The sequence below is a fragment of the Leuciscus leuciscus genome, assembly GCF_965113295.1.
Source record: "Leuciscus leuciscus genome assembly, chromosome: 11".
NCBI lineage: Eukaryota > Metazoa > Chordata > Actinopteri > Cypriniformes > Leuciscidae > Leuciscus > Leuciscus leuciscus.
The window spans coordinates 8,221,836-8,237,526 of record NC_138735.1 but is presented as its reverse complement, the minus strand read 5'-3'; the positions used below and the strand labels follow the sequence as shown (position 1 = coordinate 8,237,526).

The following is a 15,691-nucleotide window of genomic DNA, read 5'->3' as shown; positions in this document are numbered from 1 at the left end:
TACCAAAGTTGTATAAAATTAATTTTGTTTTGTGGAGGCACGAATAGGATTTGAGAGAAATGGTGGAGGGGAAGATGTTTGGTAAATAAAGACTTTGGTTCATCACAAATCAATCGTATGACTTCAGAAAACTTGTAATGTAGTATAAGTCGTATTGATCACTTTTGTGGTGCTTTATTGCCATTTTTCGGACTTTGTTCATCCGTCCTTATTCATTTTCATAGTACATACGAGAGCTCCCTCTAATTGAGATTCTCCGTTTGTGTCCAAGGAAGAAAGAAAATAACACTAGTTTGGATTTGGACATTCCTTTACTGTGTACACAGAATAAACTCTGTTTTAAATGTGTGAAATTCATAGTTGTCAATTATAATTACGAAGCACACATCTCGTCTTTCCCAGCATCAGCAAGAGTATGATCCCATGCAAATATATTAGCCATTGTTTTAAAGAGCTTATTATGCTCAGCACTGGATCTCTATTAAACACAAACGCCGTTCTTCCTCTAATGAGTCTCGACCTTGCTTGTCAGTGGTCCCGGGGGAAACGGAACATTCCCAAAATATCATTTGAGTTGTAATAGGATTTTAATCAAGCCTTTAATCTATTATCGGCCCCACCACCGCCCCCACCCTTGCTTTCCGGTGGCAACCCACGGTGTCAGAAAGTGTTTCCACGCTTCACTTTGGATGTGAACTGTGCCGGAGCGAGCCGAGCAAAGCTGTTAAATACGGCCAAACCCAACTCCAAATCTTTAATGCAGCGGAATTTAGCCCCTAATTAAACCTTAATATCATGTCAATTCAAATTAGCACGGCTAGAGGCGAGTGGAGCACCAACTCTGGCCCTTTTTTTTTTTTTTTTTTTTTCTCTCCCTCGCTCTCCCGAGAGAAGGGAATACAAAGAGGAGAGAAATGTCAGCAGGGAATGACGTGATAGATTAGAAATATTAAGGTCCATTAAATGGAAGTGTGTGTGCTGAGCGGAGCAGTTAAATGTGCGCTGTGACCCTGAGGGTTGCTGACATTCCTGCTGTTCACCCAGACTGTCTCAAATCACACACACACACACTCTCGCTGCCTCACTTTGTGCCAGCTGCTGGTGCTCTCGTGCCCTGTACAGGAGCAGAGGGTGGTCTTTCCAACCGGAAAGAGATGAGTTTAATTTCATAATCACAATAATATAATTTGTTGGGAAGATTCAATTCCAGTAGCAACTCAAGCCTCATTAAAGACGACACACTAGATAGGCTCACGTATCCAGACCTTTGACTATCAGCATAAAGTCTGGTCTACATCGTAGCTTATTCTAGCCAAGAATTGGCCACTTAAGGGGATTGCACAGGACTTGTGCTCTGAGGAATCCTGTGAAGCCACTGACATTCAATGGGGATGTTGTTTCACTAAGATGTAGAGGGATAGCACAAGGCTTTGGAAAAGTGATGCTTCATCATGCACCTAAAAGTTAAGGAGATTTTAACTTCTTCTCTGACATTGGAACACTTTGACCAATGAGAATTTCCAAACAGACTCGCCTCTTTTCACACTCAAGTCTGATTGCTTGTAATAGACAACTTTGACTTCTGGTTGTTAGAGTCACTATGTTTTCTCGCCTCCTTGTTCAGTTTACAAGACGGTGAACATCTCTGAGTCCTCTGTAATCCCAGCTTTCCCCCAACTAGCGATGCCCCTGCTTCCAGTCACTTTCCAAACTTTTTCAATGAGAGTTGGCAATTTAAAGCAAAATGATAGACCGCAATCATTTATGACACAAAGTTGAATAGAATTTACATTTATGCATTTGGCAGACGCTTTTATCCAAAGCGACTTACATTGCATTTCAAGGTACACATTTACATTCTTGTCAGTTCTTGCTTTCCCTGGGAATCGAACCCATGACCTTGGCGTTGCAAGCGCCAATGCTCTACTGGTTGAGCTACATATAACTTATGTATTTATATACATATAACTTAGCATTATAATGCAACTAATAAAACACTTAGATACTACTTGCTACCTACTTGCAGTCAACCTGCAGGGATTTAATCGACGTCAGTGTGTGAACGCATATGAAGACGACCAACAACAGTCCAAACCTGTCCACCTTGAATCCTTAAGTTGTGTAGAAGCAAACCAGTCAGATTGGAACTGGTCCACCAAATCATGGCACTTTTTGTTCTGTGCAAATGCTGTCTCATTTCGAAGACTAAAGTAGTCTTCTATTTCTCATTATCATTCTCACTTCTTATATTTCATTGCGTTCTAAAGGAATTACAACAATTTCCAAAATGTTCTCACAGGAAACGGTCAGTTTTATAATGGTAGCTTTCTTGAAATGAGACGTCCTTGATGATGTATGCAGTCAACACACACAGCCTGCAAATTGAGACACAACTAATATGCATCAGGCAGTGACCATGCCGAGACTATACACTACCTGTTCAACAGTGTAGAGGACCGTAACACAATCCTCTTCCTCAGTAGGTTTGGACTCGAGTACTCCGAAATGACACCAGTGATCAAATCTGTTTGTTTACCAGAAAACAAAGACTACAAAGAATATCAATGTGAGTGCAGACAGTGGAGCTCACATGATCCGCTTCCTGATCCGTTGGGTTCTGCAAAGAATAGGACTGTAGCGATAACCAAATCACCTTGAGGACTCTCTAGTCACTCTGTACGGTCATTTTTCATGTCAGTAAAGGAGAGAGTCTATCTTGCTTTGAAAGTATACTTGAGTGCTGAGCTACTTACTTTTAGGGGACTTGCCATTTTGCTGATGTATTTCATCCAAAGTCCCTTACGCCACAATTCCTGCCAGAGCGTTCTGGGGTTAAGAGTCTTACACGTCAAGATTGTCATATCTGTAATTCAACCTCCCACAACCCAGTTACAATGACTTATCCTCAGGATTAAATTGCTGTCCTTCACATTAGCAGCCAAGATCCTTGACCTTCTGCAACTTCCGGTTGCTATAGAACGATCTGTCTTTATCTGTCCGTTTAGATACCTTACATATATTTTGTGAAAACCATGTTCGTTTGTTCAGGGTGATATTTTAAAGAGTGATTGGATCACAAATTCATTTGTGTCTTTCAGCACTGTCACATCAGCCGTGTTCACCGTGGGGGACAACGTGGTGTCTGGAAGTGACGATCGCACTGTCAAGGTGTGGGACCTGAAGAACATGAGATCTCCGATTGCTACCATTCGCACAGACTCAGCCGTTAATAGGTAAGAGCTGCAGGTTGGTGAGGTGTAAGACAGCTTCCTGAGACTTTTGTCTCTGAACAAGTAGAGGCAACAGTGCCTTTTTATAGAAAGTTCTGGAAAATTGAGAAACTGTATTCCTCAACATCTAGATATTTTGAAAGGAATAAATAAAGTCAGACTTCTAAACCAGAAATAGTTTGAAAGATTTGGATAATATTTTTGGTTGGTAGTTGATTATTTACTCTTAATGTAAACACTATCTAGCTCTATTTACATTAAAAGGCAACGAATAGCATGTTTACACTAAGTGTAAGCAGTGATGGATGCTATTCACACAAAGTGTTAGTTGTAAATTGTCAAACTGATGGGAATGAAAATAGCCTTTGCCAACCAGTTAAGCTATTCGCATGTAGTGTAAATACACATTGTCTTATTTCTTTATACTTAATTGATTGATTGATTCATTGTACTAACCTGCAGGATAAGCGTCTCTGCCAACCAAAGAATCATCGCTCTGCCACATGACAACAGGCAGGTCAGACTGTTTGACATGAATGGGGTCCGTCTGGCCCGTCTCCCACGGAGCAACAGACAGGTACGTTTCTCACAGGGAGGTTTTATTGCCTTTCTTTTTGCTCCATGTCTGTCAAGTTGCCTCTCACTCTTAAAGCACTCGACAGTTCTTTGGATTGTTTTCGATTATGTTTCTTCTTATGGACCGTCTCTTATAAATGGAAAGCAATCCAGTAGTTTTTTTTCCAATTTTTTCCATCATATATATGATTCCAACTATGTTGTCTCAAATTATAGGTAGCAAAATTATGCCATCTTCTGAGACACCTTTTGCTGAGCTAAAAAAAAGCCATTTCAATTCAAATAAAAAATTTAAAATGGAGTAAAACCATAATATTGAGAAATGTGAAATGATTTTCTACTTTAATGTATTTTAAAATTGATATTGAAATGTTAATGTTAAAATATTCATTGGTGTCACATAATCCTTCAGAAATCATTCAATGATCAATGATATGCTGCTCAAGGAACATTATCAGTTAATATTAATACTTAATATTATCAGTGTTGAAAACTTAAACTTGGCTGCTTAATGTTTTTTATTTCAAGATTATTTGATGAATAAAAGTTTAAAAGAACAGCATCTATTTGAAATAGAAATCTTTTGAAATTATGTCTACTATCACTTTTGATCAGTTTATTGCATCCTTGCTGAATGAAAGTATTAGTTGATTAAAAAAAAAAGTTTTGAATGGTAGTTTATAATGTAGTTTATTAAAATTTTTAGATGGAGGTGTTAGTATTCCTTTTTATTTTCTATGTATTCAGCAGATACAAAAACATCTTTTTAGAAGAGTTAAAATAGTTTTAAATTTTAAAGCTTATGCAAGAGATGTGACATTTTTGCATACTGTGTGTGTTCTGTGTTTTTTTGTGTGTAGAGTTTCGATAAATGAAGCCATAGTTTCTGAAATTGTAAGCAGTTTTACAAAAACTGTTATGAATTTTGATTTAGTTTAAACAGTGTCTAGCACTTTATATACTTTTACAAGTTACATATCGACATTAATGTAATATAATTTCCGGTTTAAACCCCTATAATAATAATGTCACACACACACGTATATGTATGATGATGTACGCTAAAATATATATATATTCACTCACACATACACTCACCATTTTTATTAAGTGTTGTAAGGAAATGGTTTCATATAATATAATATAATTGAGCCTATATCCAGTATTTTGGTGGAAAGACGGCTTCCTAGGTTTTGAGATAGCGCTGGTCCTTTAACAGTTTCATTGGTTTGTTTTGTACCTTTGAATGCGTCCTGACACCCATGTTGCATTTAACTCGCAGGGCCATCGGCGCATGGTGTGCTGCTCCGCCTGGAACGAGGAGAACCAAGCCTGCAATCTGTTCACCTGTGGCTTCGACCGCCAGGCCATCGGCTGGAACATCAACATCCCGGCCCTGCTGCAGGAGAAGTGACACGCTCACACACAGAGTCTCACACACACGCTTAACACACCACTGAATCCTCCGACACGTTCTTCAGTGCCACACCTTCAGTAGATTTTACTAAAGAACACATTGTGAAACTATTCAGTGCTTCATTCCAGTGTGCGTCTACGGTCACTGTCCCGCGGTCATCATCCCGTCACGCTTTGATCGTGTGAGGAACTCGTGTACTTAATGGATATTCTGCATATCTATCCCTGCGCTGGTCATGTGGTATGGTGAAGTTCCTCCCAGTCTCGTCACCCTGTTTTTACGTGTTTGCATGATGCGACTCGTGAATCCTGCGAGACCAGGACATTCCTTCACGCTGTTACATTTAAGTCATTTTTCACTATTTTTGTTGTGCAATGTTCAGTTTGTTTCTTTGTACAGATGACTTTTTATTTTATTTTTTTCGACAGCATTTTAGATTTTGTTTGGTTTTGTATAAATTTCTGCTTTGCTTTTTATAGAGATGAAATGTGCGACTGAAACGGAGCACTCTGCCTTTGTGAACGGAAATCGGCAAACGCATTTACGGATCCGCACCTTCTTGATGTTTCTGATTGGAGCCGCCGTTCAAGCGGCCAATCAGCTTCTTTCAGTGTTGCCGCGGCTCATTTGCATGACAAACCCGCCTCTCTGTCAAAATATGTGAAGCAAAATGCTGTATAATTGCTGTGTTATTCTCATTCACCCTATTGAAAACATAAAGAAGCTGAGACTTTGTAAGTATCGTGACAGATTATGAAGCCCTACGATTGATGTTCACTTCCCTTTCAAGGGCTTTCATGTTGTGTAGAAGTAAATATTTGAAGCAATCCATCTGAATTCAGAACAAGTGCACATGTTGCTGTAGTTTTTACTTGAGGAGAGTTCTCGCTATTGTAATATTCGTCGATAATTATCAGAGCAAACGTCAATGCCTTGCTCAGTGTGATCTGATGCTTGACACTGATGCGTTCTGATGTACTTTGGACTCCTTGTGATGTGTGAACAACTGTGCTTAGCCGGTATTTACAGAAACCTCTCTCGAATGACTTTCGACATTCATAAATAATCCTTCAATGGAAGTTCTTCCGTCAGTGTGTTACAATCGGCATCGTTACTGCATTGCTGCACTTTCACCAGAACTTCATTGGACTTTAATTGGAAACGCTGGTGGAAAGTGTCAGTTCATCATGTTTCACGTAGACAGTCTGTTAAATCTGTTCGGTCTAACAAAAATGTGCAATGTATTTTTGTGTGATGTCCATGTTTAATGGGCTGTATTTGACTTTAGAGTTGAAATGTACACGAAAACACATAGAAAACACTTTTATCCAGCTGTCAAACATCATGTACGCATCAGAACGTCCTTTAAAAAAACGAGTCTGATCCTCAACATTTTAGTGGTCTCTCTAACTTGGTATAATGTTCTGTGGAGTATTCTGTATTGAGCCTTTTTTTTTTTTTTTTTTTTTTTTGGAGAGTAACTTAATTTGCTGTATTTTAAAAAACATATTGCATCATATAATGACAATGTAGAGATATAGACTCAATTAAATCACTGCTGGGCTTCACAATAAAGTGAAAATGTCTTTCAAAGATCACATCGTTTTGATTAAACCAATAATTTGACAAATAGTGTGTACAAAAACACCTGGCTTTTAAACTTTCTTTCATTAGATTAATACAAATTAGGAATCTGTCTGTCTGTCTATCTATCTATCTGTCTGTCTATCTATCTGTCTGTCTATCTATCTGTCTGTCACTCTGTCTGTCTGTCTATCTATCTATCTGTCTGTCTATCTATCTGTCTGTCTATCTATCTGTCTGTCACTCTGTCTGTCTGTCTATCTGTCTATCTATCTGTCTATCTATCTATCTGTCCGTCTATCTATCTGTCTGTCACTCTGTCTGTCTGTCTATCTATCTATCTGTCTGTCTATCTATCTGTCTGTCTATCTGTATGTCTATCTATCTGTCTGTCTATCTGTATGTCTATCTGTCTATCTATCTATCTGTCTATCTATCTGTCTATCTATCTGTCTATCTGTCTGTCACTCTGTCTATCTGTCTATCTATCTATCTATCTATCTATCTATCTATCTATCTATCTATCTATCTATCTATCTATCTATCTAGAATCAAGTCAAAGTATAACACAACGTGATTGTTTTAGTTTTTATTCACATAAACATTCACTTTTTACTCAAGTGCAATGTACAGACCTTAGCAGCATATGCTTTTGGGTTAAAATTTACACTTTATTAAGAGATCTTAAGGTTATTCTTTTAATTTTCTGTATTTTTTTCTACAAATTTTTACAAAATGTACAGTCATTAGTACAATATTGCCAATCAATCATGCCTTTACGACTGAATTACTTGACGTAGGTTCGTCCAGGGTTTTTTATGTCTCTGTTGTGATGAAGAAAACGATCAACTCAAACATAAAATGAATGTTGAAAAAAAAGAAGGGAAATACACATGTGCATTAACAGTCTTTCAAGTTATGGAAATTTCAAACTGGGTTGTCAGTGCGGTGAAAATAGCCATGATCTATATAGAATGATTATATATAATATATCAGTATATAGATCAGTGCATGAACCAGATTTTTATTTCATTTAACATCATCAAGATGATCCTTTGAGCAATTACTGGGAATAAAAAAAATTACTTAAAATACAGATAACAGAAAAAGGCAGGTAATGTTGAGCCATGTTTGAACGGTCAATTTCTCTATCTTTCTATTGACATTATATTTCTATGGGTAGACGACGTGTGTCACGGTTAATCTGGGATAGATTCATTCTCATTTAAAAAAATATATAACATCAGGTGAGACACTAAACAGGTCTGAGTGAGACTTGAAAATATATTTGCCACCACTAGGTGTCCCTGTGACATTTTGAGCTGTTTGTGAAGGGTGGCCACATGACATCAGCAAGGGTTGACAAAGTGGTATTCGAAAATATACATCCTGAAAGCTTATTAAAGAATACATGAATAACAAATTGCAATGACAAAGGACTAAAATATAATAATGGAGTCGGATGATTCTATTGGTATACAACAATAAACATCTTTACAGATGAACTGTGACTTGGTCAAATAATATATATATATCGAGGTTAAAGCATACACATTAAAACACACACAAAACGTAAATCTAAATCAAATGACATGAATGAGAAGGATCTGTAAATGAAATAAACAAATGCAGGCGAATCATTGGTTAAACCTCTGGTAAAGTGGCATGCATTTCAAAGGTTGGGTCGGGGCTTTACAAAGCAATTTGTAATGTGCTCAGTTTGTAAATGAACCCATTAAGTACAAATTACTCCATAATCACGGATCTCTACTCGCACTCTCAACTCCATTTTCTTTTCGTCTTTTGTGTCTACATCAAACCGGCGACGTTTCCCTTTCCTTTCATGCAGGTCTCTGCCCAGAACACCGTGTGTAAAGATACAGCACTGACACACAAAGAGAAACCAGCGGAGAAATGACACGTCACCTGTGAGCGGGATTGAGGTATTAAAGCACAAAGCTGTACCAACTCAGAAAAAAAAAGACCCGGGGTGTCGTAATGGCACCATTTACATTAGTTTGTCACATTACCTCTAGTCTGCACGCTCAAAATGGAGCTGAATTAACCTGTCTTTGCAATGTCAAACTCTACTGTGTTTTTTTTTTTTGTTCCTTTTTTTCCTCATTTTAAAGTTGTACCAATGAGGCAAAGGCAAAGGAGAGAGAGAGGAAAATGAGGGACGCATCACTCTGACAGGACCTCTAATTGGACAGCGTGTCGGAGCTCTTCAGGGGCAGGCCATCCGGAAACGGCCAGATAATGACAAGACGGCGGCTGCCTTTCACTTTGGCGAAGGTTAACACACACACACACACACACACGTCTGAATGACGGCGACTGCAGAGCTGTCAGTGGAGTGAGAGAGAGGTGACCATCTTTCCATCTGCGGTGTTGGGAGAAAATTGTCCCTGTTTTTCACATATCCCATTGATGTCGATCACGTCGCTGGTAACCCTCGTTCTGCCAAAAGTCTCGCGAGAACTACACTACATACATTAGAGTTAGCTTTTGAGGGAGATCTGGAAACAAACTACTCAAGTGTGTTACTGTAACATACATTTTTGTTTTTTTTAAATACTGGAGGCAAATCCTAATTATTTTCTGTGGTAATCAACATGTCATAATTATGGAAGCTTGTTTCCACCACAGAATAAAACCTTTTAAAAGATAATTGCGACTTTTTATCTCACAACTGCGAGTTAACATCTAGCAATTCTGACTTTTTTCTTGTAATTGCGAGTTTATATCTCAAATTCTGACTTTTATAACGCACAATTCCGACATTATATCATGCAGTTCTGACTTTATAACTCACAATTGCGTCTTCATATCAAGCAATTCTGAGTTAAAAAGTCGCAATTACCTTTTTTATATTTTATTCTGTGGCGTAAACAAGCTTCCAAACATAATGGACACGGATGCTTCCGCATTTAGCCCCAGTGGCCACCACAGCTTCCAGTGCAGTGCAGTGTATGGAAATAGTGGGAAAATTAAGCACAAAATTATATCTTGAATTTTGCATGACAGGACAAAGCAATATTGATACAATCCACCGTCACACTAAAGGTATTTGAAGCTTCTGGAACTCATTACTAAAGCATTATAATTACATTTAATATACTAAAATGTTGTGTTTACTATAGTTTTTTAAATATATAATACAGGTGAAACTCGAAAAATTTGAATATTGTGCAAAAGTTCATGTATTTCAGTAATTCAAGTTAAAAGGTGAAACTAATATGTTATATAATATACTCAATACATGCAAAGTGAGATATTTCAAGCCTTTATTTGTTATAATTTTGATGATTATGGCTTACAGCTTATGAAAATTTTGAATTTAGGGTTTGCAAAAGCTGTAAGCCATAATCATCAAAATTATAACAAATAAAGGCTTGAAATATCTCACTTTGCATGTAATGAGTCTATATAATCTATTAGTTTCACCTTTTAAGTTGAATTACTGAAATAAATGAACTTTTGCACGATATTCAAATTTTTCGAGTTTCACTATACTGTATTATAAAATAATTAATTGTGATCGGCAGTTATTAGAAAAGAGTTTTCTACCACCACAGTTTGCTATGGGAGAATACTATAGAGTGGTGCAGGTCTGACATCAGTTTGTAGGCCAAAACGCTGAAGCGAGTTTCATTATAGCACTTCCGGTTCCATCGTCCTGAAGTCAGTGGGTGTTTTGAACGGGGCTTTGGTTAAATGGCTGAAATATATGGGGTTAGAATTGTTGCATTATTCCAAAAAAAATAAAAAAAATTGGTTGAGATTCACAAAAAATGATCAAATTCACAAATAAATAGATTAAGATACACTAATAAATCTAAAGAGTTTCACAAAAATGTATAAAGCTCACAAATAAATAAAATTAATTTGCAATTTTTTTTAATATATTTTACAAATGTGTTTTATGTCACAAACACATGTGAACCGCTTTCTGTGCATTTGTAAATCCCCCTCACACATCTGTGGATTTTGAAACACTTCTAGCCGTTTTCTACCGTTTACTCAAGCCAATCAGATAAAAGCGGTTCACAAATAAATGCCAGGCAGAGTCGTGTTTATGACATAAAACACATTTGTAAATATATTTTTTTATTTGCAAATCTTTTTGTGAGTTTTATAATTTGTTGTGAAACTCTTTACATTTATTTGTGGATCTTAATCTATTTATTTGTGAATTTGATCATTTTTTGATTATCAAATGATTAAAATAATGCAACAATTCTAACGCCATAGAAATAAGGGCTGTGGTGAACACAAGCTCAAGACACTTTCACGTTTTACTCCACGACATAAAAAAATCATGAGTGGGGTAATATTGATGTATTTTAAGTTGTCACGTGTCTTGAAAAAGGCGGTTGCTAACAAGTGTCTGAATGGGACTACAGAGGCTGTCGAGGAGATTAAACATCATCACGCTGAACAGGTAAACTCGGTCCGCTTTTACAGAATCGTTGTGCTTATAATTGTGCTCTTACAAACTATTCTAACTCAAACGTTCTGGGAAAATGTTTTTAGATAAAACTGAGAATTGTCGGAAGCTTAGTGATGGTGACGTTGAATTCGTGGGACCGTGGTGTAGTTCTTTATAGCCTTTAGCTTTCTACTTCAGGCAGCTGCATTTAGGCTTCAAAATTCATAAAGGTTGTGTGATAATTATCTTGTAAAGTATCATAAACTTTTGTTGATCACAGAGCTTGTTTTTAGCGATAATCCAAAAGTCTATGGGAAAGTCCTATTGGGTTTTTCTCAAGGGAACCAGCGTGATGCTGAATGCCGGTTGGCCTACAAAGTGCCGTCACCCATGCACCACTCTATACCAGAAGCTGGCGTAACACAGATTTTACCGGAAATATATAGACCTTATTCAAGGCAGCGCCATCTTTGAATTTGAATGGGAATGAGAGCGAGGCTGTGAGGGATAGACGTACATCTCTTCAGTGGGTTGTACTGTTATTTCACGTGTTTTTGAATTGTTCTGCTGACGAAACACTGCAAAAATATCTTTCCAAGAAATTTCAGTAGACATAAAACCCCCAGACAACATGAGCTGTGGAAAATAAGTGATCTAGGAGCTTTTTTACAGTGGATGCCATTGAAAACACTGTAAGTCCATCCATCACAGCCTCGCTTTCATACTCGCTGCTCTGAATACGGTCTGTCGCTGTCCTGTAAGATCCTCTCCTGTTTGGACACCACAGCACGTCTGTCAGAGAGAACTTATGGGTATTCGATCCTGAGCCTGATTAGAAATGCTTGAAAATCAAATTATGTTGTTTTTGTTCTTAATTATGAAATTATGCCAGTTAGTGCCTTTTAGATAACGTATAACATATTGTCACAGCTAAAAAAATTTACATTTTCAGGTGTTAACCTTTAGTTAGCAAACTAACAGCATAGCTTATTAGCTTAGCGTAGCGTTAAGTGGTTGAGAAAAGCTTTTTTGATTAGCTAGAATAAGATTTTTAACGTGTTATGTTGTGATCTGTCATTGAGGATGGGTATAGGATCTTTTTTTGATGCACGGACATTACCCTTACGAAAGGTAACCATGGTTTTACTACAAACAAACAAACAAACAAACAAACAAACATGATTATTATAGTTAAACCACGGTAACCTCAAATTAACCATGGTTTTACTACACTAAACATAGTTTAACCATGGTATTTGTGGTTATACAAATGGTAATCAATCCGCCAAAAACATGGTTACTACACTTTTACTATAATAAAACCATGGTTAATTTTCATAAGGGTAATTTATTCATATTGCGTGATTTTTTTTTTTTTCAAATCAGTCAACTCAACAGTCGCCTGGTCTAAATGTTCAGAATCATGGAGGGATTAAATCTCGACAGTAATGCTATCTATCAGAATGCGCTACCAACACTATACTCAGTTTACGGTTGCGGCTAGTATTTCTTTTAGTGTTGTGTCGACAATCAGATCTGTGACAACATGAACAATGAAACCTGTAGAATTGCCTGTGGAGCGGGGTTTGGGCTTTACTGGTTTGGGACTAAAAAATTACATTAACCCTTCAGAAGCTATGAAAGGCAAGGTAGAAAACACTTCCATTCCTCACCTGTACCCTGGTAGCAACAAATTAAAGGGGTGATGAACTGAGAAATCAAATTTTCCTTGTGCTTTTGACATATAAGAGGTCATCATCATACTATAAGAATATCCTGTAAGTTTCAGAACTGAAAACTTCCTTGTTAGTCCAATAAAAGCTTTTATTGACACGAGGCACAGCGAACAACAGGTTTTTGAAAGTGGGGATCTCTGACGTCAAAGGGTATCAAACCCCGCCTCCACAGAGGATGATCAACGCCTACTTCAGCTCTGCCTGTTTAGCCCCGCCCACCGATTCACGCATTACATGAAACTCATTATAATATGCAAAACTGTTATCCAATCATAGCAGTGGGTGTTTACTTCCAAGTCTTCAATGCGGGACGCCCATAAAAACCAGGAGCTTGGCTCAAAACCAGGGTTGAAAATAGCCTATTACTTATTCATTTTGATGTTTCTGAATGTAAAAACCAAGCGAACATCATAAGTTGACCTCAGACAACAACATACATTTTTTTTTAAACCCAGTTCATGACCCCTTTAAAATTTTGTGAGAGTTTGACAGAACAAGGTTTACCACCTAGTCGCGATTCTTGTCATCTCCCTGTGGAGATTTTTTGGCAGTGGGATGTTGGTGACTTTAGGGGTGAGAAAGGGCTTCTGTGGCAACTGGATGGCAGGCGAAGTTGGTTTTGGTGACAAGAGGACGATTACGCCCAGGGTTAGGCTTCTGCATTCATACAGTCAGAGTGAAGTTTTCCTGCTCGGGAGGTTTTCTGACCCAGGTCCCTAATCCTGCTTCCCGTAGACCCTTCAACCACTGCAGCTTCACAGTCTGGTAGGTGCCGGCCGCCTGCTTCGCTTCACAGTACAGAGGCATCCCACTCGCCCCACGGACCACCAGCTACAGAGAGAGGAAACCAAAGAGACAATGATAGGAAAGAGGGATTCGACAGACAGAAGAGATGGTGAGAGTGCAAAACAAAACGAATGAGCCGGCACAAACGTGGCATTTGAGCAGCTGTGTAATCTCTCCATTTAAATTTCACAAGCAATTGAACATTCTCCGTGCTTTTGTGCGTTTCTTTGTCGCACACTCACACACACACACAAAAAATAAAAAAACTGAGAGCAAAGAGGGGCGCGGTGAACGGAGAAAAGAAAAGTTTCTTTGGAGATTAGTGTGTGTGCTCTTGCGTCCCTGACTGCGAGCGCTGAGCGTTTGCCATGGGAGGCCGCTCAAGTGCTTTTCAAGATGATTACCATTTCCACAGTCATTAGATTTTAACTGCCAGCATTTGGTACAGCAGCCGGCATCTCTCCCATACATTTACATGATGAGGGCCTAATTCTGCCCTACGCTTTTTTTTCCCGTCTCATAACAAATGGGAGCTGTCTGTTCTGGTTAATAAAAACAGAATTATTCATCCTCAACTAGTTCTTTGGTTACACTTTATTCTGATGGTCCCCTTTAGATATTCTGTTGACCATAAGTAACGTTGGACCTACATGTCAACTTACTCTCATGAGAGTATTGGTTTAGTATTAGTAGGCTTTTAGGGTTAGGGTTAGTAGAGTAAGTTGACACGTACTTGCAAAGTTACTTATAGTCAGTATGTCTGTTGGGGATCATCAACATAAAGTGTTATCAGTTCTTTAGACTGACTTGAGACATTGTCCTATGGATCGAGACCCCTAACCTCAAACTGCTTGCTCTCTAATAAGTTAATCCTAAAGGTGTGTATACTTCTGTTTGCAGTGATCAGCAAGGGCACCACTGGGATTTCTGGTGTCCTTGGACATTTAATTGCCTTCGGGAAACATTCCCGACCAGAGACCTTAGAATTGTCCAAAATTGTCCATACCTGCCGACTGGACATGATTTCTGGTGACCATTGGAAATGCGACAAATTTGTTATGAGCTTTAAAGGGATGGTTCGGTGTAAAATCAACCTAGGGTCCTTTGCACCATGACCTCGAGCCAAACACCCCCCCAGAAGCCTTTTTTCCCTTGGTTGAACATTATTAAAGTTAGAGCTTATTTAGAGATATCAGCCGGATGGCTTAGAGCAGGCGCTAATGGATCCAAGGCTGTATCTCCTAAATTACCCCACTAATAATGCCCAGAATGGTACCAAACTTCTACAATAGTACAAATAGGTTCTGGACTCATAAAACGAGGCATTGGAAAGTTTGTAAGTACATCAGGAGTTTATTTAAATAACACTTGCCTGACGGCTCATGCTTCCGCTAACCCGCACGTCGAGGTCACTTCAGTGATTTGGGAAAAGCACGTAAAAGTCCTGGGAGAAAGCGATGCATTTTTTATAATTTTTTCTGAAGTGTTGACAACTTAGTGTTAACTAATAATTGTTGCAAACTGGTACTACCAACAAAATATTAGTGCATTCCTGGAACTGTGCATCGTTACACTACATCCTTATGCATCACTTTCTCCCAGGACTTTTACGGGCTTTTCCCAAACCACTGAAGTGACGTTGACGTCCAGGTTAGCAGAAGCATGAGCTATCAGGCAAGTGTTATTTAAATAAACTCCTGATGTACTTTCAAACTTTATAATGCCTCGTTTTATGAGTACAGAACATATTTGTACTACTGTAGACGTTTGGTACCATTCTGGGCATTATTAGTGGGGTAATTTAGGAGATACAGCCTTGGATCCATTAGCGCCTGCACTAAGCCATTCGGCTGATATCTCTAAATAAGCTCTAACTGTAATAATGTTCAACCAAGGGAAAAAAGGCTTCTGGTGGGGTGTTTGGCTCGAG

General features: G+C 38.3%; 2 protein-coding genes across 5 annotated transcripts in view; one reads left to right on the top strand and one right to left on the bottom strand.

Annotated features, from left to right (window-relative positions):
* The window catches only part of wdr37 (WD repeat domain 37), a 37,967-nt gene extending 31,149 nt beyond the window's left edge, over positions 1-6,818 (top strand). For all 4 annotated transcript variants that reach the window (XM_082184354.1, XM_082184352.1, XM_082184353.1 and 1 more), the window contains 3 exons: positions 3,099-3,233; positions 3,693-3,807; positions 5,089-6,818. In XM_082184354.1, the coding sequence (XP_082040480.1) occupies positions 3,099-3,233; positions 3,693-3,807; positions 5,089-5,220 (382 nt within the window). In that variant the 3' untranslated portion in view covers positions 5,221-6,818. The remainder of the gene's footprint in view (positions 1-3,098; positions 3,234-3,692; positions 3,808-5,088) is intronic.
* A 4,224-nt stretch (positions 6,819-11,042) lies between these two features.
* The window catches only part of adarb2 (adenosine deaminase RNA specific B2 (inactive)), a 194,125-nt gene continuing 189,476 nt past the window's right edge, over positions 11,043-15,691 (bottom strand). Inside the window, exon 10 of the mRNA XM_082184323.1 lies at positions 11,043-13,806. Within this exon, the coding sequence (XP_082040449.1) occupies positions 13,639-13,806 (168 nt within the window). The 3' untranslated portion in view covers positions 11,043-13,638. The remainder of the gene's footprint in view (positions 13,807-15,691) is intronic.